This window comes from Callorhinus ursinus, unplaced genomic scaffold (genome assembly GCF_003265705.2).
Source record: "Callorhinus ursinus isolate GAN/ISIS: 27379988/994484 unplaced genomic scaffold, GSC_fseal_2.0 scaffold26, whole genome shotgun sequence".
NCBI lineage: Eukaryota > Metazoa > Chordata > Mammalia > Carnivora > Otariidae > Callorhinus > Callorhinus ursinus.
In genome coordinates this window covers 12,700,466-12,720,539 of record NW_027397088.1, presented here as the reverse complement: position 1 = coordinate 12,720,539, position 20,074 = coordinate 12,700,466, and the positions used below count along the sequence as shown (strand labels likewise).

Genomic DNA, 20,074 nt, shown 5'->3' with positions numbered 1-20,074 from the left:
TCGGGTCATGATCCCAGGGTCCTGGGATCGAGCCCCGCGTCGGGCTCCCCGCTCGGCAGGAAGCCTGCTTCTCCCTCTCCCGCTCCCCCTGCTTGTGTTCCCTCTCTCGCTGTGTCTCTCTCTGTCAAATCAATGAACAAAATCTTTAAAAAAACAAAACAAAACTGCTGGGCAAGGGACAGGAGAAGAACAGGAATGGGGAGAGTGACTCTCACTGAGACACAGTACAAAGGGAAGACCTAAAACTGGGACTGAAACAGGCACTGTTCTCATAATCCACCCAACACCCCAAAGACAAGTTATCTCTGTAGGAATCTGAAGCTTCTGGTGCTGTGGGAGTTGCCATAGCTACAAAAATCTCTCACACCCTGCTGGATTCCTAACTAGAGAAACTCAACACCCGCACTAAAGGCCCTGCAGGAGAGGCACACCCCTTAGGAGGCAGGAAGACTGTCTTATACAAGATGTCTAGCTTTCAACAAAAATTACAAGGCATACAAAAAGGCAGGGAAAAAAAAAACATACTCAGAAGAGAAAAAGCAATCAGAACCAGTTTGATGTGATACAGACATTAGACGTGTCAGAGAATTTAAAATAAATGATGTGTTAAAAGCTCTAATGGGAAAGGTGGACAACCTGCAATGTCCAGTGGGAATTTCAGATGAGACATGCAAACTATGAATGAGAATGAAATGAAATGCTACAAATGAAAAACAAAGTAACAATGACAACAAGAAAATGGTCCAGCCCAGAATTCTGTGCTCACTGGCAATAATTTTCAAAGATGAAGGAGAAATGCAGGATTTCTTAGAAAAACCTAAACTGAGGGGATTCATTGTCAGCAGACCTACTTGACAATAAATGTTAATGTAAGCTCTTTAGGCACAGAGGATATGGTATCAGATGGGAATGTGGATCTACATACACACAAAAATGAAAGCACCAGAGACAGGATAAAGATAAAACTATTTCTCTAAAGTTTTACTTGCTTTCTCTAAAAGACAATCGAAGGTCTACAGCAGTCACGGTGTGCTGTGTGTTTATAGCACCCGTAAATGGAGAAGGTACAAACCTACAGCACAACGGATGGAAAGGAGGAAAGTGACACGCTGTTACAGGGTCTACACTGCCTGTGAAATAATGTAGCATTCTCTGAAGGAAGACACCTACATTTTTTAAAAGTCAAGGAGGAGATAAAACAAAATCATAAAAAATGCTCAATTAAGTCAGAAAGAAAAAAAATAAAAAAACAGCTGGTAATAGATTTTATTCCACTACATGAAAAATTACATTAAAAGGAATGGTCTAACACATGAATTGAAGGAGAGAAATTGCTAGACCGGATTAAAAAAAAGCAAGTGCCAAGTATACATATTGTGTACAAGAAGCCTATTAAATATAAATAGATTGAAAGTAAAGTTTGGAGAAAGATATACCTTACGACATTAATTACAGCTGGAAAAACTAGTATACTAATATCAGACAAAGTAGATTTCAGGACAAAGAATATTATCAAGAATGAACAGGAACATTACATAATGATACAGGGGTTGCCTCACTATGAACACATATAATCCTAAAAGTGTAGCAACTAAATCAGAGCCTTGAGATAAATAAGGCTAAAACTGAAAAAAGTAATAAACCAGTCGACAATTATAGTTGAAGACTTCAACATTCCACTCTCAGTAATTGATGGAACAAGTATACAGAAAGTCAGTAAGAACACAGAAGACCTGAAAAACACTATCAAATAACTTGTCCCAGCTGACAGGTGTAGAACATTCCACCCAACAACAGAATATGCTTTCCTTATAAGTATACATGGAACATTTACCAATATATACCATATTCAGAGCCACAAGGCAAACCTCAACAAATTTAAATTAATACAAGTCATATAGAGTATGTTTTGGATGAAAACAGAATGAAACTAGAAATCAATAATTGAAAGATACCTGAAAATCCCCCAGTATTCCAGATTTACCTAACATATTCCTAAATAATCCTTGGGTCAAAGAAAAAGTCTCAAAGAAAGGTCAGAAATACTCTGAGCTACATGAAAGTTAAAATATAACATGCAAACTGTGGAAGGCAGCTAAAGAAGTGGTTAATGGGAAATTTACTGTATCAAACACTTCTATTAGAAGAGAGGTCTTAAATAAATAATCAGAGTTCTCACCTTTAGAAATTAGAAAAAGAAAACAAAATCAACACCCAAAGCAGGGAGCAGAAAGTAAATAAGAGAGATAAGAATGGAAATAAAGAAGTTGACAAAAGAAAAGCAGAGAAAGTCAATGAAACCAAAATATGGGTCTCTGAAAAAAGAAATAAAATTGATAAATATCAAGTAATACTGGCGAGGAAAAAAAGACAAATTACCAGCATTAGGAAAGAAAAAGGGGCTATTACTACAAACCCATAGATGTTGAAAGGATAATAAAAAAATCTTAATTATTAAGGGGGTACAGTTGGTTAAGCGTCTGCCTTCGGCTTGGGTAGTGATCCCAGGGTCCTGGGATCTAGCCCTCTGTTGGGCTCCCTGCTCAGTGGGGAGCCTGTTTCTCCCTCTCCTCCCCACTCGTGCTCTCTCTCGCTATCTCTCACTCTCAAATAAATAAAATCGTAAAAAAAATCTTGTAAGAACTCTATGACCCACCAATGAACTAGAATTCAAAAATAAAGATACAATACTATTTAAAATAGTACCAAAATAATGAAATCTAAGTATAAATTTAAAAAAGGATCTGTATGTTGGAAACTAGAAAATACTAATTAAAGAAACCAAAGACAAGAAATAAATGAAAAGATATACTATATTCACAGACTGGAAATTTCAGTTTTGTTAAGAAAGGATTTCTCCCCAATTTGATCTATAGATGCAATACAATTCCATTAAAAATCTCGTAAGCATTTTACAGATATTGACAAACTGATTCTAAAATTTCTAGGGGAAAGAAAAGAAACGAGAATAGCCAAAGCCATTTTGGAAAAGAAAAGAAGTTAAAGAACTGAGACCCAAGCTGTGTGGTACTGGCAGAAGGACAGACATATAGGAACCAACAGATGAGTAGAGAGAATCCAGAGATAAAAACCACACAAATATAGTTAGCTAAATTTTGACAAAGGCAGTTCCATGGGGAAAGGACGGTCTTCTCAATAAATGTTGCTGATACAAATGGACATCCACATACAAAAAATGACACATACTTTATACCTGACACAATAACTCAATGTAAATGTAAAATATAAAACTGTAAAACTTCTTCAAGAAAACTGTAGAAAATCTGTGTAACCTTGGAGTAGACAAAGATTTCTTACTATGACATCAAAAGCACAATTTTAAAAAAACTGATAAACTGGGCTTCATTAATATTTTAAAAAAACCCTTTTTTTCTCTGAGAAAAACACTACAAAAAAGAATAAAGACAAGCAGAGACTGCAAGAAAAGCTCTGCAAATCACATTTCTTTTCTTTTTTTTTTTAGATTTTACTTATTTATTTGACGGGGAGATAAAGAGAGAAAGCACAAGTAGGCAGAGCGGCAGGCAGAGGGAGAGGGAGAAGCAGGCCCTCTGCTGAGCAGGGAGCCCGACGTGGGGCTTGATCCCAGGACCCTGGGATCATGACCTGAGTCGAAGGCAGACGCTCAGCCGACTGAGCCACCCAGGCGCCCCTGCAAATCACATTTCTGACAAAGAAATGGTGTCTAGGACATATTTAAAAATATCAAAATTCAACAGTAAGTAAACAAATACCCCACTTCAAAAAATTGGCAAAATTTCTGAACAAACACTTCACCAAAGAAGACATCTGGAAAGCAAAGACCATATGAAAATATGCTCATTATCATCAGTCGAAGAAATGCAAATAAAAACTGCAGTGAAATGCCACTGTACGCCTATTAGAATATTTTTTTCAAAATGTGCTGGTAAGGTAACAGAACACTGGACTCTCACACATTGCTGGTGGGAATGTAAAATGCTACAGACACTTTGAAAACCAGTCTGACCATCTGTTATAAAGCTAAACCTCTACTGGCCATATGACCCAGAGATTCTGCTCCTGGTATCAAACCACGCCGGAATGGAAACTTATATTCACATAAAAACCTGCATGTGAATGTCCTACAGCAGGTTTATCCATATTTGCCAAATACTGGCAGCAATCCAGATCTTTCCACTGGTCTGTGGTAACAAACTACAGCATAGCACATCAATACAATGGAATACTACTCAACAATACAAAAGAAATGATCTAAGTGAAAGAAGTCAGACCCGCAAAGCTACTCATTCTATTATTCTTTTCATACGGCATTCTGGAAAAGGCAAAACTATAGGGAAAAAAAGAGATCAGTGGTTGCTAGGGGTTTTTGGGTAGGGGAAGCAGTTCTCTATAAGGGAATGGCACAGAGAAATTTGGGGGGGGTGATGGAACTCCTCAGTATGGAACTGTGGGGGTGGACATACCATTCTACGCATATGTCAAAGACTGCCATGGAGTGCGCTGAACGCCATGAAGTGAACTTTACAGTATGTCAATAGAAACCTAATCAGCCAGGATGTGGGATGTACCCTAGATGGTATGCAAGCTGAGACAGATGACCCTAACCGAAGTACCAGTGAACCGCATAACCACTCTGAAGGGGTGGGAAGAAAGGTCCCCACCCTGGGTGAGGGTTCTGACCAGATGAGGTGAAGGCTGAAGACAAAACGAACTGCACACACACTGACTGTAAGTGTAAATCTGTTTCTTTTGCAGGTGGGTTAGGATTTCTAAAACTGGTTCATTAATACTAGAGTTGAACAAGGGGCGCCTGTGTGGCTCAGTCGGTTGGGTGTCCGACTCTTGGTTTTGGCTCAGGTCATGATCTCATGGTTCCTGGGATCAAGCCCCATGTCAGGCTCCATGCTCAGCGGGGAGTCTGCTTCAGAGTCTTTCTCTCTCTCTGCCCCTCCCTCTATAATAAATAAATGAATCTTTAAAAAAAGTCCTAGAGTTGAACAAATATGCAAACACAGCGTAGATGGGGACCAGGTTCCTCACTACCAGGGAAAGAAAAAGAGAAGGCTAGAATCAACTGTGTGGACTGGAATTGGGACTAACAGTACGGACTCATGTTTCATTCATGTATATGGCATACGTGTCTGTGTGTGTGTGTGTGTGTGTGTGTGTGTGTGTATACATGCTCCCCCCACAAGATACAGAAATGAATACAGATGTGTGTGGAAGTAGGAGTTAGCATATGTACATATGGTTCCTAACTCTACCCAGTGACGGAGGACAGAGCAATGACAGGTCAGTAGCAATGAACACACCACCTAGTGAGATCTTGGTTTCTAAATACCATTCTCCAGTAGGGGGAACCAGAGGTCCTTGGAGAAATGGTTGATGTCAGGGCTGAAACATTTTGGTGTGTGAGAAAATAAGGAACTTGTTAAGGAAAAAAAAGATGGGGCCCATCAAAAGGGCACAGGAACAGACCTCAAAGAGCTCTCAACGGCCAATGAGAACTTGAGCTACACAATAAAAAACAGTAAGACTGCTCATAACCCAAAGAATAAAATATATATATATCCTTAAGTCCATATGGATGTAAATGAATGAAAGAATGAAAGAACAAATGGAGAAATGGTAACTTCTCCTTGAAGAAAAATTCCAGTTAATAAATCAGAACACCCTAGTAATACTTATCGTAGGCAAGATCCACCAGTGTCTAAACAGGGTATCTGCATAGTCTCAAAGTATATCCCACAAACATTTAATATTTACAAAGGGAACAACAGTAAGTTTACAGCAGAAAGTCCCGGAAGATTAGCCAAGTAAGATAGGTTAACATGACCAGTAATACTTATCGACATAATGACATAATGACTTATGGACATAATCCTGATATGGTAACACTGCCACAAGTCCATTCATGAGCATACACCAGAAAAGCCCGCATTCTACAAAATAACTGATCAGTATTCCCTACAAATGGCACGGTCATGAAAGACATCAGAGACTGAGGAACTCATGAGAGGAGTCTAAGGAGCCATGACTGCCAAGGGCCATGTGGGATTCTGAAGGAGATGCTCAGCCAGAAAAAGGACATCAGTGGAAAAAGTGGTGAAACTCAAGTCACTTCTGTACTTCAGTTACTAATGTTGAGCTGAAGTTAATCTCTTAGTGTTGGCAAACGTTCTGCAGTTCTGCACGATGCTAACATACGGGGAAGCTGGGTGAAGAGTATACAGGAATTCTCTATATGCGCTTTGCAGCTTTTCTGTTAAGATTAAAATTATCTTTTGGAAAGCTGCATAAAACAAACAAACAATCTGCCAGTGCTCCAGGGTCTTTATTTTACTCCCTCAACATCAATATTCTGTCTCATTCAGATAAGCTTGCACAATATCCACTTCCCTGCTGTTCTTACACTCATCAAGACTTCTCTTTCTGATAAACAATTTTCTCTTTCCTATTGTTTAATAGGAAACTATTAATTCTTGAAACCAAATCCAATGCTCCTCTTGGTGAATTTAAAAGCACAGGAAATTTCTCCCCAACACACCATAACCTACATACATGTGTTAAGCTTTTAGCACCTACAACTGTTCCTACCTTGTATCTTGTACCTAGTTTTGCATCTCTTAGTCAGTTATGTATATGGTTCTAGCCACCCGGACTCGAGGAGAATCTGGCTTTGCACTACATACACACCAATACTATTTGATCATAACTAAAACACGCAGTTAAGGACTGGATATTTTCTCAGATAAGGATTAAAAAAATGTAAACTGTAGTTAATTATTTTACAGGGTCAAGCCCACAGCTCACAAGTGTCAGAGCTGAGATTCAAACCCAGGTTTTGTCTGGCTCCTGAGTCTCTGCTAAACGCTCCACATTCAAATGTCCTATTTTATTTATTTTATTTTTTTTAAAGATTTTATTTATTTAATTGACAGAGAGAGACACAGCGAGAGAGGGAACACAAGCAGGGGGAGTGGGAGAGGGAGAAGCAGGCTTCCTGCGGAGCAGGGAGCCTGATGCAGGGCTTGATCCCAGGACCCTGGGATCATGACCTGAGCCGAAGGCAGATGCTTAACGACTGAGCCACCCAGGCGCCCCTCAAATGTCCTATTTTAAAAATCTAACTACAGAGTGACCTGAAAGGTCAACAATAAATTATCAAAATTAAACCAGCTTATAAATATGCATGAGTTGAATGTTTATAGGTACAAAAATTAAGTTTCATATAATTATTTGATTATGAACAGTAGAACATATAAAATGCAATCTCCAAGAAGAATGTAAATAACTCAACCTTTTTAATTTCACAACAAATACACTGCATTTTATAGTGACTATGGAAGTTTAAGAATACTTATAGTATAAATCTTTAAATTATATATATTATGTATACACACACACACACGCAATTTACGTGAAGGATTTAAAAAGAACACCATATATTGTTTAATGGGGAAGGGGTAAAACTATTTGGCTCCATGTTAATCTGATTTTGCCTTGATCACGCCAAGTTTCAGATCAAAGTTGGAGGTATGATGGGTGGGAAGGCCCACAGGGTGGCTTCCCTGGACCTTTCTTTCTCCCTGGACAGAGCCACGGGCCTACAGCTTCAAGGGCCGGGATTCCTTGCTGTAGTTTTCCTTCTCCAGGAGGAGTGAGTAATGTTTATCTCTGCATGTGCTGAGTCCTGAAACTCCTGAAGGGCAAGTTTCCAAGTCTGGAAACCTGAAAATGAACTCTGGATCATTACATATTTGTTAAACAGGGTTGATACTCTAGGGTGACAGACAAAAGAGAAAATGGGTAGCTGAAATGAATGGAAGACAATGGCATCCTTTCAAATACCCATAGTGCCAAGGCAGAGCCTACCAACTCTGTTCTCTTGTTTGGATTCTTGTTAATAAAAGTCCTTTCATACAACTTCACCGTCCCCTTAGCCCTGCTCCTACCCCCAAAGCACACTATCACTACCGCCTCAGAAATCATGCTGACAGAAGACGAAGAAAGGAAAAGTGACTTGTCTGTGATCACCAGCCGGCAAGGGCGAGACCAGAGACTCGTTAACTACTCCAAAGACTTACCATTTAGGACTTTGTGGTACTGTTCACTTTGCTGTAGCACGTTACATTGTGTAAGAACTACCACAGCGTGCCACACAGAGTTCCTGTTACATCCGACCTTGGCAAGCACGTGGCTCGCTGCCTGTTCTCGTCAGTAAAGTTTTCCTGGCATGTAGCAGGCTCAGGGGTTTACAAACTAAGGCAGGCTTTGGTCACAGCCACTAATGTTAGTGGTCATGACAGAGGCTGTATGACCCACGAGACCTGAAATATTCACTATGAGACCCTTTCCAGAAAAAGTCGGCCAACATCCACATTCTGCTATCCTGTTTCAATCTAACAACAGCAGTGATATCAAACTCCTCTTAGCAAGGAAGGTAAGAGACGTCTCTATGGCTAGGAAGCATCGAAGCCAAAATGTGGAACCAGCTTTTCATGTACTTCGGAGTCCTGTCATTATGCCAATGGGATGCATGGCCTTCCTACTATTCTCCTACCATTGTTCTTTTCTTGGTGTGACAATACCAACTGTAACACTCCAGGAGGGTAAAGGCTGTAGCTTACCCCTCCGTGTCCCCCAGGGACCCTAGGACAGATATAAAAAAACCCCACACTTGCTTAACAAATTCATAAATGCGTGGCCCTTACAAGTTCTGTTTCGTTTATGTCCTCCTGGACACATTCCCTGCTCGTAAATTTTTCCAATACTCGGTAAAAATTTATGTAAGTGGAAAATTAATGCCTTTAATTTCTGTGAATTTAAATTCATGAGGGAAAGAAGAGGTAGGCAATGCGGCACTACTGTTTTTCAAAAGTAAACATTTCCATAAACTTCTGTCACCCAGTTTCCCTGAAGATGGAGTTGCAACTCCAGCATGGGTGGGATGAACTGCAGCCTGCCCTCGCATCGCTGCCACAGTGACACCTGCTGGAAGAATCGGATTCACAGGCGGCCAGCACCACCCCCTCCGGGATCCGCATGCTCCTGCTTGTTTTGCTCACACATTTAAGAAATAGTACGTAGAAATCAGACAAACAGCAGCAACTTGGGGGAAAAAAATTCTTTTAAAGCCCACAACTATGGCAATAATAAGCTGTTGTGTTATTTTGCTTGTTTTAAAAGGTGTAAACATCATTAAGAATGTAAGGGGCCAGAGTTTAACGTTCGTTTGCTTCAGGAAGTAAAACCAAAAGACTCGTATCTGTGTCGTTCGTTAATGATATTGACACTTCTTTGTCTTACGTAGAAATCTCCAGAGCTATTATAGTTTCGTAAGTGCACAGAACGTTTTCTTAAAAAGGAGCAAGCCTGCTTTCCCTGAAAATCCCAGTGACAGAAACATACTGTACAGGTTTCATGTCGACAAGAATTTCATTTAGAAAAATTCATTTAATTTTAAGGGCAAATGTGATACAGGTTTTAAATCCTGCGATCTAACGTCACGCCCTTACACACAGTACCCCAGACTTGGGCCCCAGCAAGAACCATGTTTGAAGCTGCACTTGGCCACACTGGATGGTTCTCCCGGTTCGGCAGCCGAGGGCACGTATTAACATCCGAGCACTGCGGCCAGGCACTCTGTCGACAAAAACATTCTTTGGATCAAGGCATGAAAAGCAAATAGCCGGCAGCACGGTTTGTGACACAAAAGGTGCAAACAGGAAAGTATTCACTACTAGCCCAAGGGCACAGGGACAAAACTCCTGAGACTGTCGTTTGGCAAAAAGAAGACGCGCGCCACGTGCAGCTGGCTGGAGGGATGAGACTTTTTGTGAGCACATACTACCATAACTGCAGCTTGAGCTGCTGGTTTTAAACTAAATGGAAACTTCTTTTTAAATGCCAAATGTCCACATTTTAATGGCTGGCTTAGAGAAACTTCTAATTCCTCCTGCTTCATTCAAAAGTAAATGGTTCCTAGCATGTGTAAATTTACTCCCCTTGGAAATTAGCACAAGAATTCATCGGCTGAAAGATAAAATGGGTAGCCTTGCAGCCCACTGTTGCTAAGGGCAGTAAGGAATTGAAAAAATCAAGGGTCTTGGGTCCTTCATCACACCATTTCACAGTGACCTTTAACAAGCCCTCTTTAGCAACCAGAGACATGCACATGACCCCAGGGAAGGACATTCTGAGTATTGTGCTGGTCGGCACAGTAGGGAATGGGTTTAAGATAACTTGAAAAAAAAGACTGAAGATAATGCCAGGAAAATAAATACTAAAGTTAAGGAGAAATAAGCCCAGAGTAAACCTTTGTGGAAAATAGACAAAATGAGGCAGACATAAAGGAATAACTAGATACAGTACTAAGAAGCCTCGGATTTTTGCCAGAAAGCCATAAGCTGACTAAGACATTACCAAATGGTAATAATATTTAAGAAATAAATATTTTGGGGGCCCCTGGGTGGCTCAGTCAGTTAAGCGTCCAACTCTTGATTTCAGTTCAGGTCACGATCTCAGCATTATGAGATCGAGCCCCACGTCTGGCTCTGCACTGAGCATGGAGCCTGCTTAAGATTCTCTCTCTCCCTCTACCCTCCACCCCCTGCACACTCTCTCTCTTAAAAACCCCCAAATTTTCCCTGTAAACCTAAAAGCACTATCCTTGGTATAGGTTTCTGGGCGCTACTCTGCAAAGTCTGGCATTTAGAATCAGATCTCTCAAACAACACCATTGTGGATTATTTTTTTTTCCTTTAAAAACATCTACCCCATTTCTTAGATGTCCAAGGTGATCAAGATTTAAATATATGCAGTAAGTTGTTACACGTCTCGTTAGCATTGACCATCTAAGGGCATGTGACGTTCATTAATGTGTGCCGAATCTAATCGTTTTTTTTTCTTTAAAGATTTTGTTTATTTATTTGAGGGAAAGTGAGAGACAGAGCACGAGTGGAAGGGGAGGGGCAGAGGGAGAAGAAGACTCCCCACTGAGCAGCGAGCCCCATGTGGGGCTCGATCCCAGGACCCTGAGATCATGACCTCAGTCAGCTTAATGCCTGAGCCACCCAGGTGCCCCTCTAATCGTCCTCCTTAAGGCACTGTAGGACTCCACTGCTGGCAGAGCTGCCGCACGGTCAGACGACGAAATATGCAGCGTGGCGATCAAAATTACATAGGAACTTAAATCAGTATCTAGAGAAGACAATGCCAGAAATTTTCATACTGATCAAGCCTCGACATTTTAGAGGAATGGTTTCCCCAAAGACATGGAGCCTCTGAATCTGGCTACTTAATTTTTCTTTAATCACTATATTCTTTAGTGGGCATCTACCATCTATCAGCATTGGTAGTGACAAATTTCAACTGTGTTTAGGTAAAGCTCGGTGACAAAGGACAGTCAGCTGGTGCAGTTTAGTTATTTCAGACTTTCACTTTTCACAGGGCCAGAGCGGCTGTCCCTGGACAACTGCCATTGTGTGGGCATGAAAGGCATCGGAAAAGCCACTGCGATCATTACCTTTTTGAAATAAACATAAAAAAGCTAACCATGAGAGGCGCTGTGGCACCTTCCTGCCAGCCAAACCTCCGCATTTTCCTGAATGTTTACTGTAGACATGCAGCAACAGGATGCCCAGTGTGATTTCTGGCAATACCCCGCGCCAGGGTTTAATATCAGATTTATGCTAGATTACAAATTTGAGAAATGATACCAAGATCGCAGGGTTCCACAAAAGCATCTGATAAAACTGTTCACCATTAAAGAGAAGACAGCAAGTTCTGTGTGCAAAGATCCTACATCACACAATACAATCTGACCCCTCGTTTTCATCTAGTGGGCCAGGAAGATGGAGAACACATGGTCAGGCAGGAATGTCGAGATGGGCAGAGGATCCTATGGGGCATCTAAAGTCTCCCAAGGAACCACTATGTGTCTGATCCCTACACAGGGGAGGCTGTGTGACCAGGGGGACGGGAAACTTCAGTGAGCAAGGATGGGGCAGAGAGGTGAAGCTGGCAGAGAAGATTACTCAATACTGACCAGCTTCAGACCCCTGAGCTTCAGTCTAGCAGGAGGTGTACATTTCAGAATTTAAAACTGCAATACTTGAAAACATTGATTCTCCTTCCTAAAGTCAGCCACTTCATCTGCTACAACTGTATTTCTAATAATTTGTATGTTTCCTGGGGAAAGGAAATTGACAGTAAAGTGAAACCCTTTGTAACAAACTGCTACACTTTATCACATCCTGATGGAGATGATGAGGGCAGGATTTTAAAATATACACAAACATTAAAGCAGGAACAAATCAAGCCCTTACCTTTTATGACAGTGCCTTCTATGGGGAGAATTCTATATCACAGTGACTCCGGGTCACTCTGGTACAGAGCAGAAATTAATTCCAGGGGAAACAATGCTCCCTAATTTAATAAATGCAGAGCAATGTTTCTAAATTATGTATGCATGTATGTATGTATACATACAATTGGATGTCACAAGGGAAAAACCATACCAGACTTCCCACCCAAACTTGTAAACTCCTTCTACTGGGGAATGAGGTATGTTGAAGCACTGAGGTGCTCTCTTTATAAAAACAGCCTTCCAGAAAGAGGCTTTTGCTCCATGGTATTATTTTTTATCGTTGCTGCTGAATGGGACCATCCGCTTAATGAACTCATGCTTCTTTTAGGCATTACAGTCTAATTTCCCACTACAAAATAAAACAGCAGCATCAGGGGGAAAAGAAAAACAAAAGCAAAACAAAAAAGCTCAGCAACGAAAATTCCAGAGTCACGGATTAAAAGCCCTATTATCTTTTCTTTCCTTGTTTCAAAATCACTTGAATAAAATCATCTGGATTGAAAGGTGTTTATGGGCCCAAAGAGGCAATGGCTTTAAATGACTTTAGACGACATTAAAAAAGAAAAAAAATTAAACTTTTTAAATCAAAGGAACACTTTACATATTATGGAATGTTTAACAGAATAAAAATACTAGAAAAGTCATACCAAAGAAATACTGGCTGTCAAGTGTCACAACATCAAGAAATTGGTATAAACTGCCACAGCAGAGGCTCTGATTACATCTGAGGACAAGTGAGTATAGTGGACACCTGGAACCACCGCTCCCGGGCTAAAGCTCCCTTGCATAGTCTGACCTGTTATTGGCCCCCATCAGGTATGCGCCCTGTTCAACTCTCACATCCTGTCCCAGTTACATGCTTAGCACCTGCTCCTTCCTCCTAATCTCAGGGCTTTTGCCCAAGCAACTCTCTCGGTCCAGAATGCTGCCCTCCCTCACCCCTCCTCCTCACCAATACTTTTTCAAATAAAGCAATGTCTGGATAAGTCAGTCCCTTCCCTTTCTTCTGGGACATCCTTAGTCATCCTTCTGCAACCAACCAGGCATCCCCGCTCCTGCCCCGATCCCAACCGAGGCTGACTCGCGCCAACTCTGCCGCCCAGGCAGGGAGCTCCTGAGCCTGAGGGCAGCGGCCATGCACATCACCTACAGCTGCTCAAGGGCTAAATGAATGAATGAACACATCGACAAGAGAAGCAAATTTTCTTCTCTGGAACTACTGACAAACAGATCTTCGTCAATCTGGAGTGATCATCACTGAGGATGGAAAAGCAGAATAGTCAGATAACTTGAATTACCCTCTTGTCTAATGATCGATCCCATGACCAAGAACTAACAAATTAACAAAGAAATGTCATCATGGCTTTGACATTACCTGTGTCTGTGTTACTTAAAAGTAATCTTTACAGGTAGAGGCATTAAATGCTGTATTATAGCTACCATCTGATTTTAGGGAAGGGATTTAACGGAAAACTAACATGTCCAATTCTAAAAGTAATAATAATCAAGAATTTTCTGACAGATTGTAGGTCATTTTTTCCTCCCAGTCCTTCATTAAATCAACAACTATTTACTACCTGTCACTTGCCAGCCACCAGCCTAAGAAGCCGGAGACTGGGCAGTGAACACAAAATCCTTGTCCTCATGTTTTAGTTCCACGAAACACACACACACACACACACACACATGGGATCCTGAACACACTTTAAAGGAAGAGGCAAAAGGGCATCAAGGATGACTTTAAGACGTTTGGTCTAGCAGCTGGAAGGATGGGAGAAGACATTTGGGGAAGTGTGCTTCTTAGATGTAAGGGGTGAATCGGAAGTTTGGGGCACGTCCAACTTGAGGTGCCCATTAGACTCGCCAGTGGGAGTGGTGAGCAGGCGGATGGATGCGCCAGTTTGGAGGGAGTACTGGAATCAGCAGCAGATAGGTGGTATTTACTGTCAGAAAACGGAATGAGATTACCTAGTGAGTGGATATAGACAGAAAAGAAAAGAGACCAGCCACCACAGCCCTGGGGCACTGCATGTAGAGGCCAGTGTTCAACTAGAAAATAGGACCCCCTCCAGACAGGCAGCATCCTACTGCAGGCTTCTGGACTTTCTCCCCGAAAAACACAGACATCTGAAGAACTGTTAAGCAAGATCCCATCTCTAACTACTGCTGATTTAATGGAGAGGGACTTCTTTTCAAAGAATAATAAGACACAAGCTTAGGACACTAATCAAGAAAACACAAAGACGGCAGGCTCTCATTCATCCAACTGGGCAAAATTTAAATTCTTAGAGTATACAGTCAAGGATGTGCAGGGACAGAAACTGTTCTAGAAAACAATTTAAAATTAGAAAGCAAAATTAATTCTCTAGGCATCTACATACAAGGTGGTACTGTTAATGCAAATTCAAAACACAAACCAACCAACCACATACTACTGTTCATGGATATATGAATGTGCATTAAATGAACTGAAAAGCACAGTTAGTGTCTGCCTCTGGGAAGTAGAGTGACCGGCAAAGGTGACCTGATGTGTAATGATGTGCTTGGCTGGTTTTTTCAAAAATACACTGAATTTATGAAAAAGACCTGAGGCAAATTCGAGAAAATATAATAATCAAGTCTGGTGTAAATACATGAGTGCATGTAATAAAACTCTTCATAATATTTTTGTATTTAAAAAAAATAAAAATATTTTTTTAAAAGCACAAAACAGTATAATGAAAAGAAGACCACTGGTATAAAACGACAAATGTTTACTACTTTTATACCTACACTCCAAGTCCATAATAAAGCAAAAGTAGGATATATTTGTTGGCATATTCATAAAGAATTACTAGGCCTCCAGTATGGCCACAGCACTTGGCAAAATCCACCTAGATGCTATAATTTACTATTCAATCAAAACCGTGAAAGAGCTGAGTATGCTACCCATAATTACAGTAATTAAAAAAAAATTTAACCAAGAGAAAAACAAGTAAAACTACCTAGTTTTATCAGAAGATCCCATCTGAATAGGGAATTAGGCTATCAAGTTTGAGTTATAATCTAAAACCTGCTTCAAGTGCTTCTGGAATGAGCTGGGAAATACAAAAAAGAATGGATAGATATGTAAGTCCATCCGTCAGCCAATTTAAACAATACGTAATAATTAATGGAAACCACACTTAATTTTCCTATGCAAATTTAGGATATAAACACTACCTTCTTTTAATTTTAGAGGACTCTAGAGATATTTTACTTAATTTTTATGACATCTTCCTAAAGAAGTAAAACATGTAAATGAGTATATATTGTAGTAATACTTTTTACACTTAGGTTTTTCAGACATTAGTATTTCGCATTTCTACTTTCTTCCTTTTCTAGTTTGTGGGTAATAATAAACTTGCTGAAACTCTTATTCATTCTTCCTAGCTTTTTACTTCTGAATGACTCAATACAATAACAATACAGCAAATAATAATAAAGCAAATAAATAATAGAGCAAATAAAAATATTTTTCTTCGCTTCATTATGGTAGTTAATTTACTGCATGATTGCTAAGAGCAGAAAATAAACCAAATAAAAGCTGTTTACATTAGAAGTGAGTTATAAATAATTCTATTAAATGTGTAAGTGTGTAATTCAATTTCTGACAATTAAAAAATCAGCTTTTAATAAATATGTTCCTAGGACAGAAAAGTTACACTACGTTAATGTGATAGGCACTTTTAAATCCTGATATTGCCATCCCCAAAATGTATCAAAGCATCAAGGTGCCTAAAACACTTAAAAAAGCCCCTTATTGTCCTAAATTTGTTATGACTATCTTTTTCTTCTATCAGGAATCTATCAGTTTATTCCCCAGAGTTAAAGGCAATCCTTTCTGTGTGCTTAAAATACTGAATCGTATCAGCTGTACCACTTAAGATGTGAGTCATTTCTGTTGCATATTTAGAAAAAAATTCAGGGTGATTCATTTAGTATGTTACTGGTTGTCAGGTGGACTAAAACGCGTTTGACTTTTTACCTATATTTTCAATGGTGTCCTCACCATTTTCTCTTTGGAAATTTTCTAGATATCAAACTAATGCATATTAACTAAAACATAGCAAGCAAATAAAGGCCTAATTTAGGGAATGTTTCAAAAAAAGACAACTTTTTAAAGGAAACTTATCTCTTTGGTTGATGAATTCTTGGCTTAAAAAAAAAAACTTACGAAAGAATAATTCTACTCTCTAATGAGTCAGAACAGATGGACAGGTTTATTTTCCCTCAAAATTGGTTAGAGATAAACACTTATATTTGTTGAGCGAACACTGTTAAGAAAACAACCAGTTAACTTTTTCAAAATAACAAACATTTTGGGGATGCAAACAAATGTTTTATTCCACAAACATTTCCAGAGCAGCTGCTCCGTGCAAGGCAGCGCACCATGGGCTGTGGGTGAAGCAAGCATCACTCCTTCATCAATTCTGCTCAGGAGATGCTTAACAATCTCAGTGAGGAGGTAAGGTAATCAGTTGTAGATAATTCAAAAATAAGGCAGAAAGAGATTCAATGCTTTCAGAGAGCAAATGCTAAAATATAAAACACTACAGAAGCTGAGAGAAGGGAAAAGTGGCTTTCCCCAGTGTGGGAAGGGAAAATCAGAGAAGGCTTCATGGCAGCAGTGTATTTGAGCCAGACCTTGAAGGAGAGGAAGATTTTGCCCAGTGCACATGGGGAGCCACGTTTGCATGGGTATTGAAGGCGGGGGGGGGTGTGGTTTAAGGGAGGGTTGGAGAGGTAGAGAGCCAGATCAATGTCATGTAAGCAGGAAATGTAAGCCTTAGGATAGGTGAAAGAAAGAAATGCGAAGTAAGGGTGAGGAAGCAGGTGGACACCAGATTATAGCGGACTTTGAAGATGTGAGGTCAAGCAGCTCATAATTTATCTGGGAGGCCAAATGAAAGACTTCCAGCAGAGTAGTAATATGACCAGACACATGCTTCAGTAAGATGAACATCTGTGGGGATGGATGGATGGGAAGGAAGATAAATTAAAGATGGGAAAACTGATTAGGAGGCTATTGCATCGTGTAAATAAGCAGCAATGACAATAAGAACTAGGAAGTATTAGTGAGAATGAAAAGAAGCATATGGACGCAAAAAAATTGCACATTGTAAATAGCATTTATGAAAAATATGGAATAAAGCCTTACCTGATTCTTCTGTATCTTGTTCATCTATTAAACCTACTGAGACGCCTAAATCCACACATTTCTTGCTATGTGTCTTGGACTTCATGTGTTTTGTCAGATTTCCTTAAGGGAAAAGAATGTTTACTAAGCTTACGTAGTATTATTTTGTTCTTGCATTTGTCAACACTGGCAAATTCCATTCCTATTTCAAGTGAAAGCACAGACTGTGGTTATACAATTCCAAGACTAAAACTTGGACAAACTAAAGTATTGGTATCTATATGTTGTAATAACCTTGCTATTTATTACTAATAACTTCTCTTTCTCAAATCTGCCTCCTCTACTTGGATCATGTCTACTTTTGCCTTTGGTTTCTATTCTCTTGCCCTCATTTATTTCTGAGAACAGTTTATATTTAGTTTAAAGTCCTTTGGAGATTGCACTAAGATCTATGGTTCCTGGAGTCTGAATCCTCCCACATTGCGTCTGCTGGATCTCCCCCATGGTACCTTGTTTCCTTGCATGCTTTGTAGTTTTTATTTTATCTTCAGCCAGACTGTTTCCCATGGAGTATTAAGGACCCTGGATTGTAGAAACATATCTTGGGTCAGTTTTCCAATTGCTTCTACTTGGGAGTTTAGGTTTCAGACCACTAATTCTAGACTGACTATCTATCTATCTATCTATCTATCTATCTATCTATCTATCTATCTATTACTTTATGGCAGAGGTCTGGGGTTTTGCTTTTTTAGCAGGTGCCTTTTCCCCACATGGTCCAAAGTCACTGGGCAGGAGGGCCAGGCTTATATCAGAAGCCTCGGACTCCATTCCAGGATTGACATTAAAACTCCAGGGCTGGGGGAATATATCTGGCTTTGATGTCCCCATGATTTCTTTTTTTTTTTTAATTTTAAATTTATCTGTTTGTTTAATCATTATTATTTTCTAAGTGTCTATTCACTACTATGCTAGCACTGAGTTTCTTTTTTTATTTCTGTTACCTGGGAATTTGCCTTTTTAAATTTCAAGCTTTACTATCTTTTAAAAACTACATTTGGTTGTTATGTCATAAACAGAATTTCTGTTCACTGGGACCTGAGAAAGAATTTCCTGCATTAATTTCCCTTCACCATATTGACTAGAAGTCTCATAATAGTATCTCTAAAGAGGTATTTCCTTTGGCAGCTAAGTATTACCAGGTTAACTGGAAACCACTGGGCACATTTGTCCCAAGTGATTATGAATGCAGGGGGAGACCTCAGATTCTTCTAAGGACACGAAGCAGCTTGAGTGGATAATGCCACATACACACACAAAACTGCCAACAAGGGAAAAGCATCTCTTTTGAGAAAACAAAATCTAAAGACTTAGTTTGGTGAGCAGGGGCAAACTAGTATTTGACAATAAGCATCTAGAAGAGTTAAGAATGTCTGAATCATTGCTCTCAACTCTGGGCTGGCAGTGACTGAAGGGCCGGGGACACGGTTCTATTTACAGAACCTCAGGACCACTGCAAATGCCCTAAGTCCGCGGACCTGGTCACACTTGTTCAAGCCAACTCTTCCACTAGTCAGTATGCAGAGCAACCCAGAGCTCTGTGCTTCAGGGGGGTGGCTCAAGTGTGAGAGGGTGCCTGGACCAGATACTGTCTAGGCCCATCAAACTCCGACTTCTGTAATTCTAGAGGTGACACCTGGCTTACATGGCTTGGCCGTGTCAGATACTTACTTTAAATACACTTAAAAAAAAAAAAAAAAACAACCATGAAGCAAATATGGCAAAATGTTAATGATTAGTAAAAGGTGGTTGGTATATTGGCGTTCATTATACAGATCTCTACTTTCCTGTATGCTTGAAAATTTTCACATTAAAAAGTTGTAAACAAAAATGGCTTGGCCATCTGAATATGAATGTCCACTTACGAGTCAAAGCACTTTCTAATATAATAACAATATTACAAACCAAATTATAAGTTCCACTAATAGTCTCTTTTAAAGTGCTTCTGTTCCCTAAATGGACAGCTATAGAACATTATTTGCTTCTTATAGAAGTTAATGGATAATTGTAATCAGGCAAATTTGGGAATATAAGCTTTTAATAAGCACATTTTCTCATAACTTGAGCTATTACTTATTTTATTAGCCTACTTCTTAAATAAGTTAAAATAAACAAACAATCTGCATTTTAACATGCAAAATATACATATTAAGATGGAAATATCCCCTAGCAATGCTATGAACTTTGGGCATTAATAAGTAAATTTTTTAACAGATTTAATAAACATTAATCTAAACCTTCTGGAAAGCATGTGAGGTTTTGTTTCGGGTTCTGAGGGCAACATATAGAGTGTCTAGCTTTTCTGTGACATAAATGATAGTAAATCCTGCAGAGATGCGAGCTCACTGTACAGTTTCTGCTGACTGACCTTTAAACAGTGAAAACAAATCAATTAAAAGTCCTTTGAAAATGTCCTCATAAAATAAATTAAGAGGACAAATGACGAAGTAGAGATTTATAGGCATTACCATGGGAAGCATCATTTC

At 39.7% G+C, this 20,074-nt stretch overlaps 1 protein-coding gene across 8 annotated transcripts in view; it reads right to left on the bottom strand.

The window, feature by feature from the left end:
- The window catches only part of HIVEP1 (HIVEP zinc finger 1), a 140,724-nt gene that overhangs the window by 6,274 nt on the left and 114,376 nt on the right, over nt 1-20,074 (bottom strand). For 7 of the 8 annotated variants that reach the window (XM_025890847.2, XM_025890850.2, XM_025890848.2 and 4 more), the window contains one exon: nt 17,553-17,654. The exons of the other annotated variant lie outside the window; for it this stretch is intronic. In XM_025890847.2, coding sequence (XP_025746632.1) covers nt 17,553-17,654 — 102 coding nt within the window. The remainder of the gene's footprint in view (nt 1-17,552; nt 17,655-20,074) is intronic. 8 annotated transcript variants of the gene reach the window in all.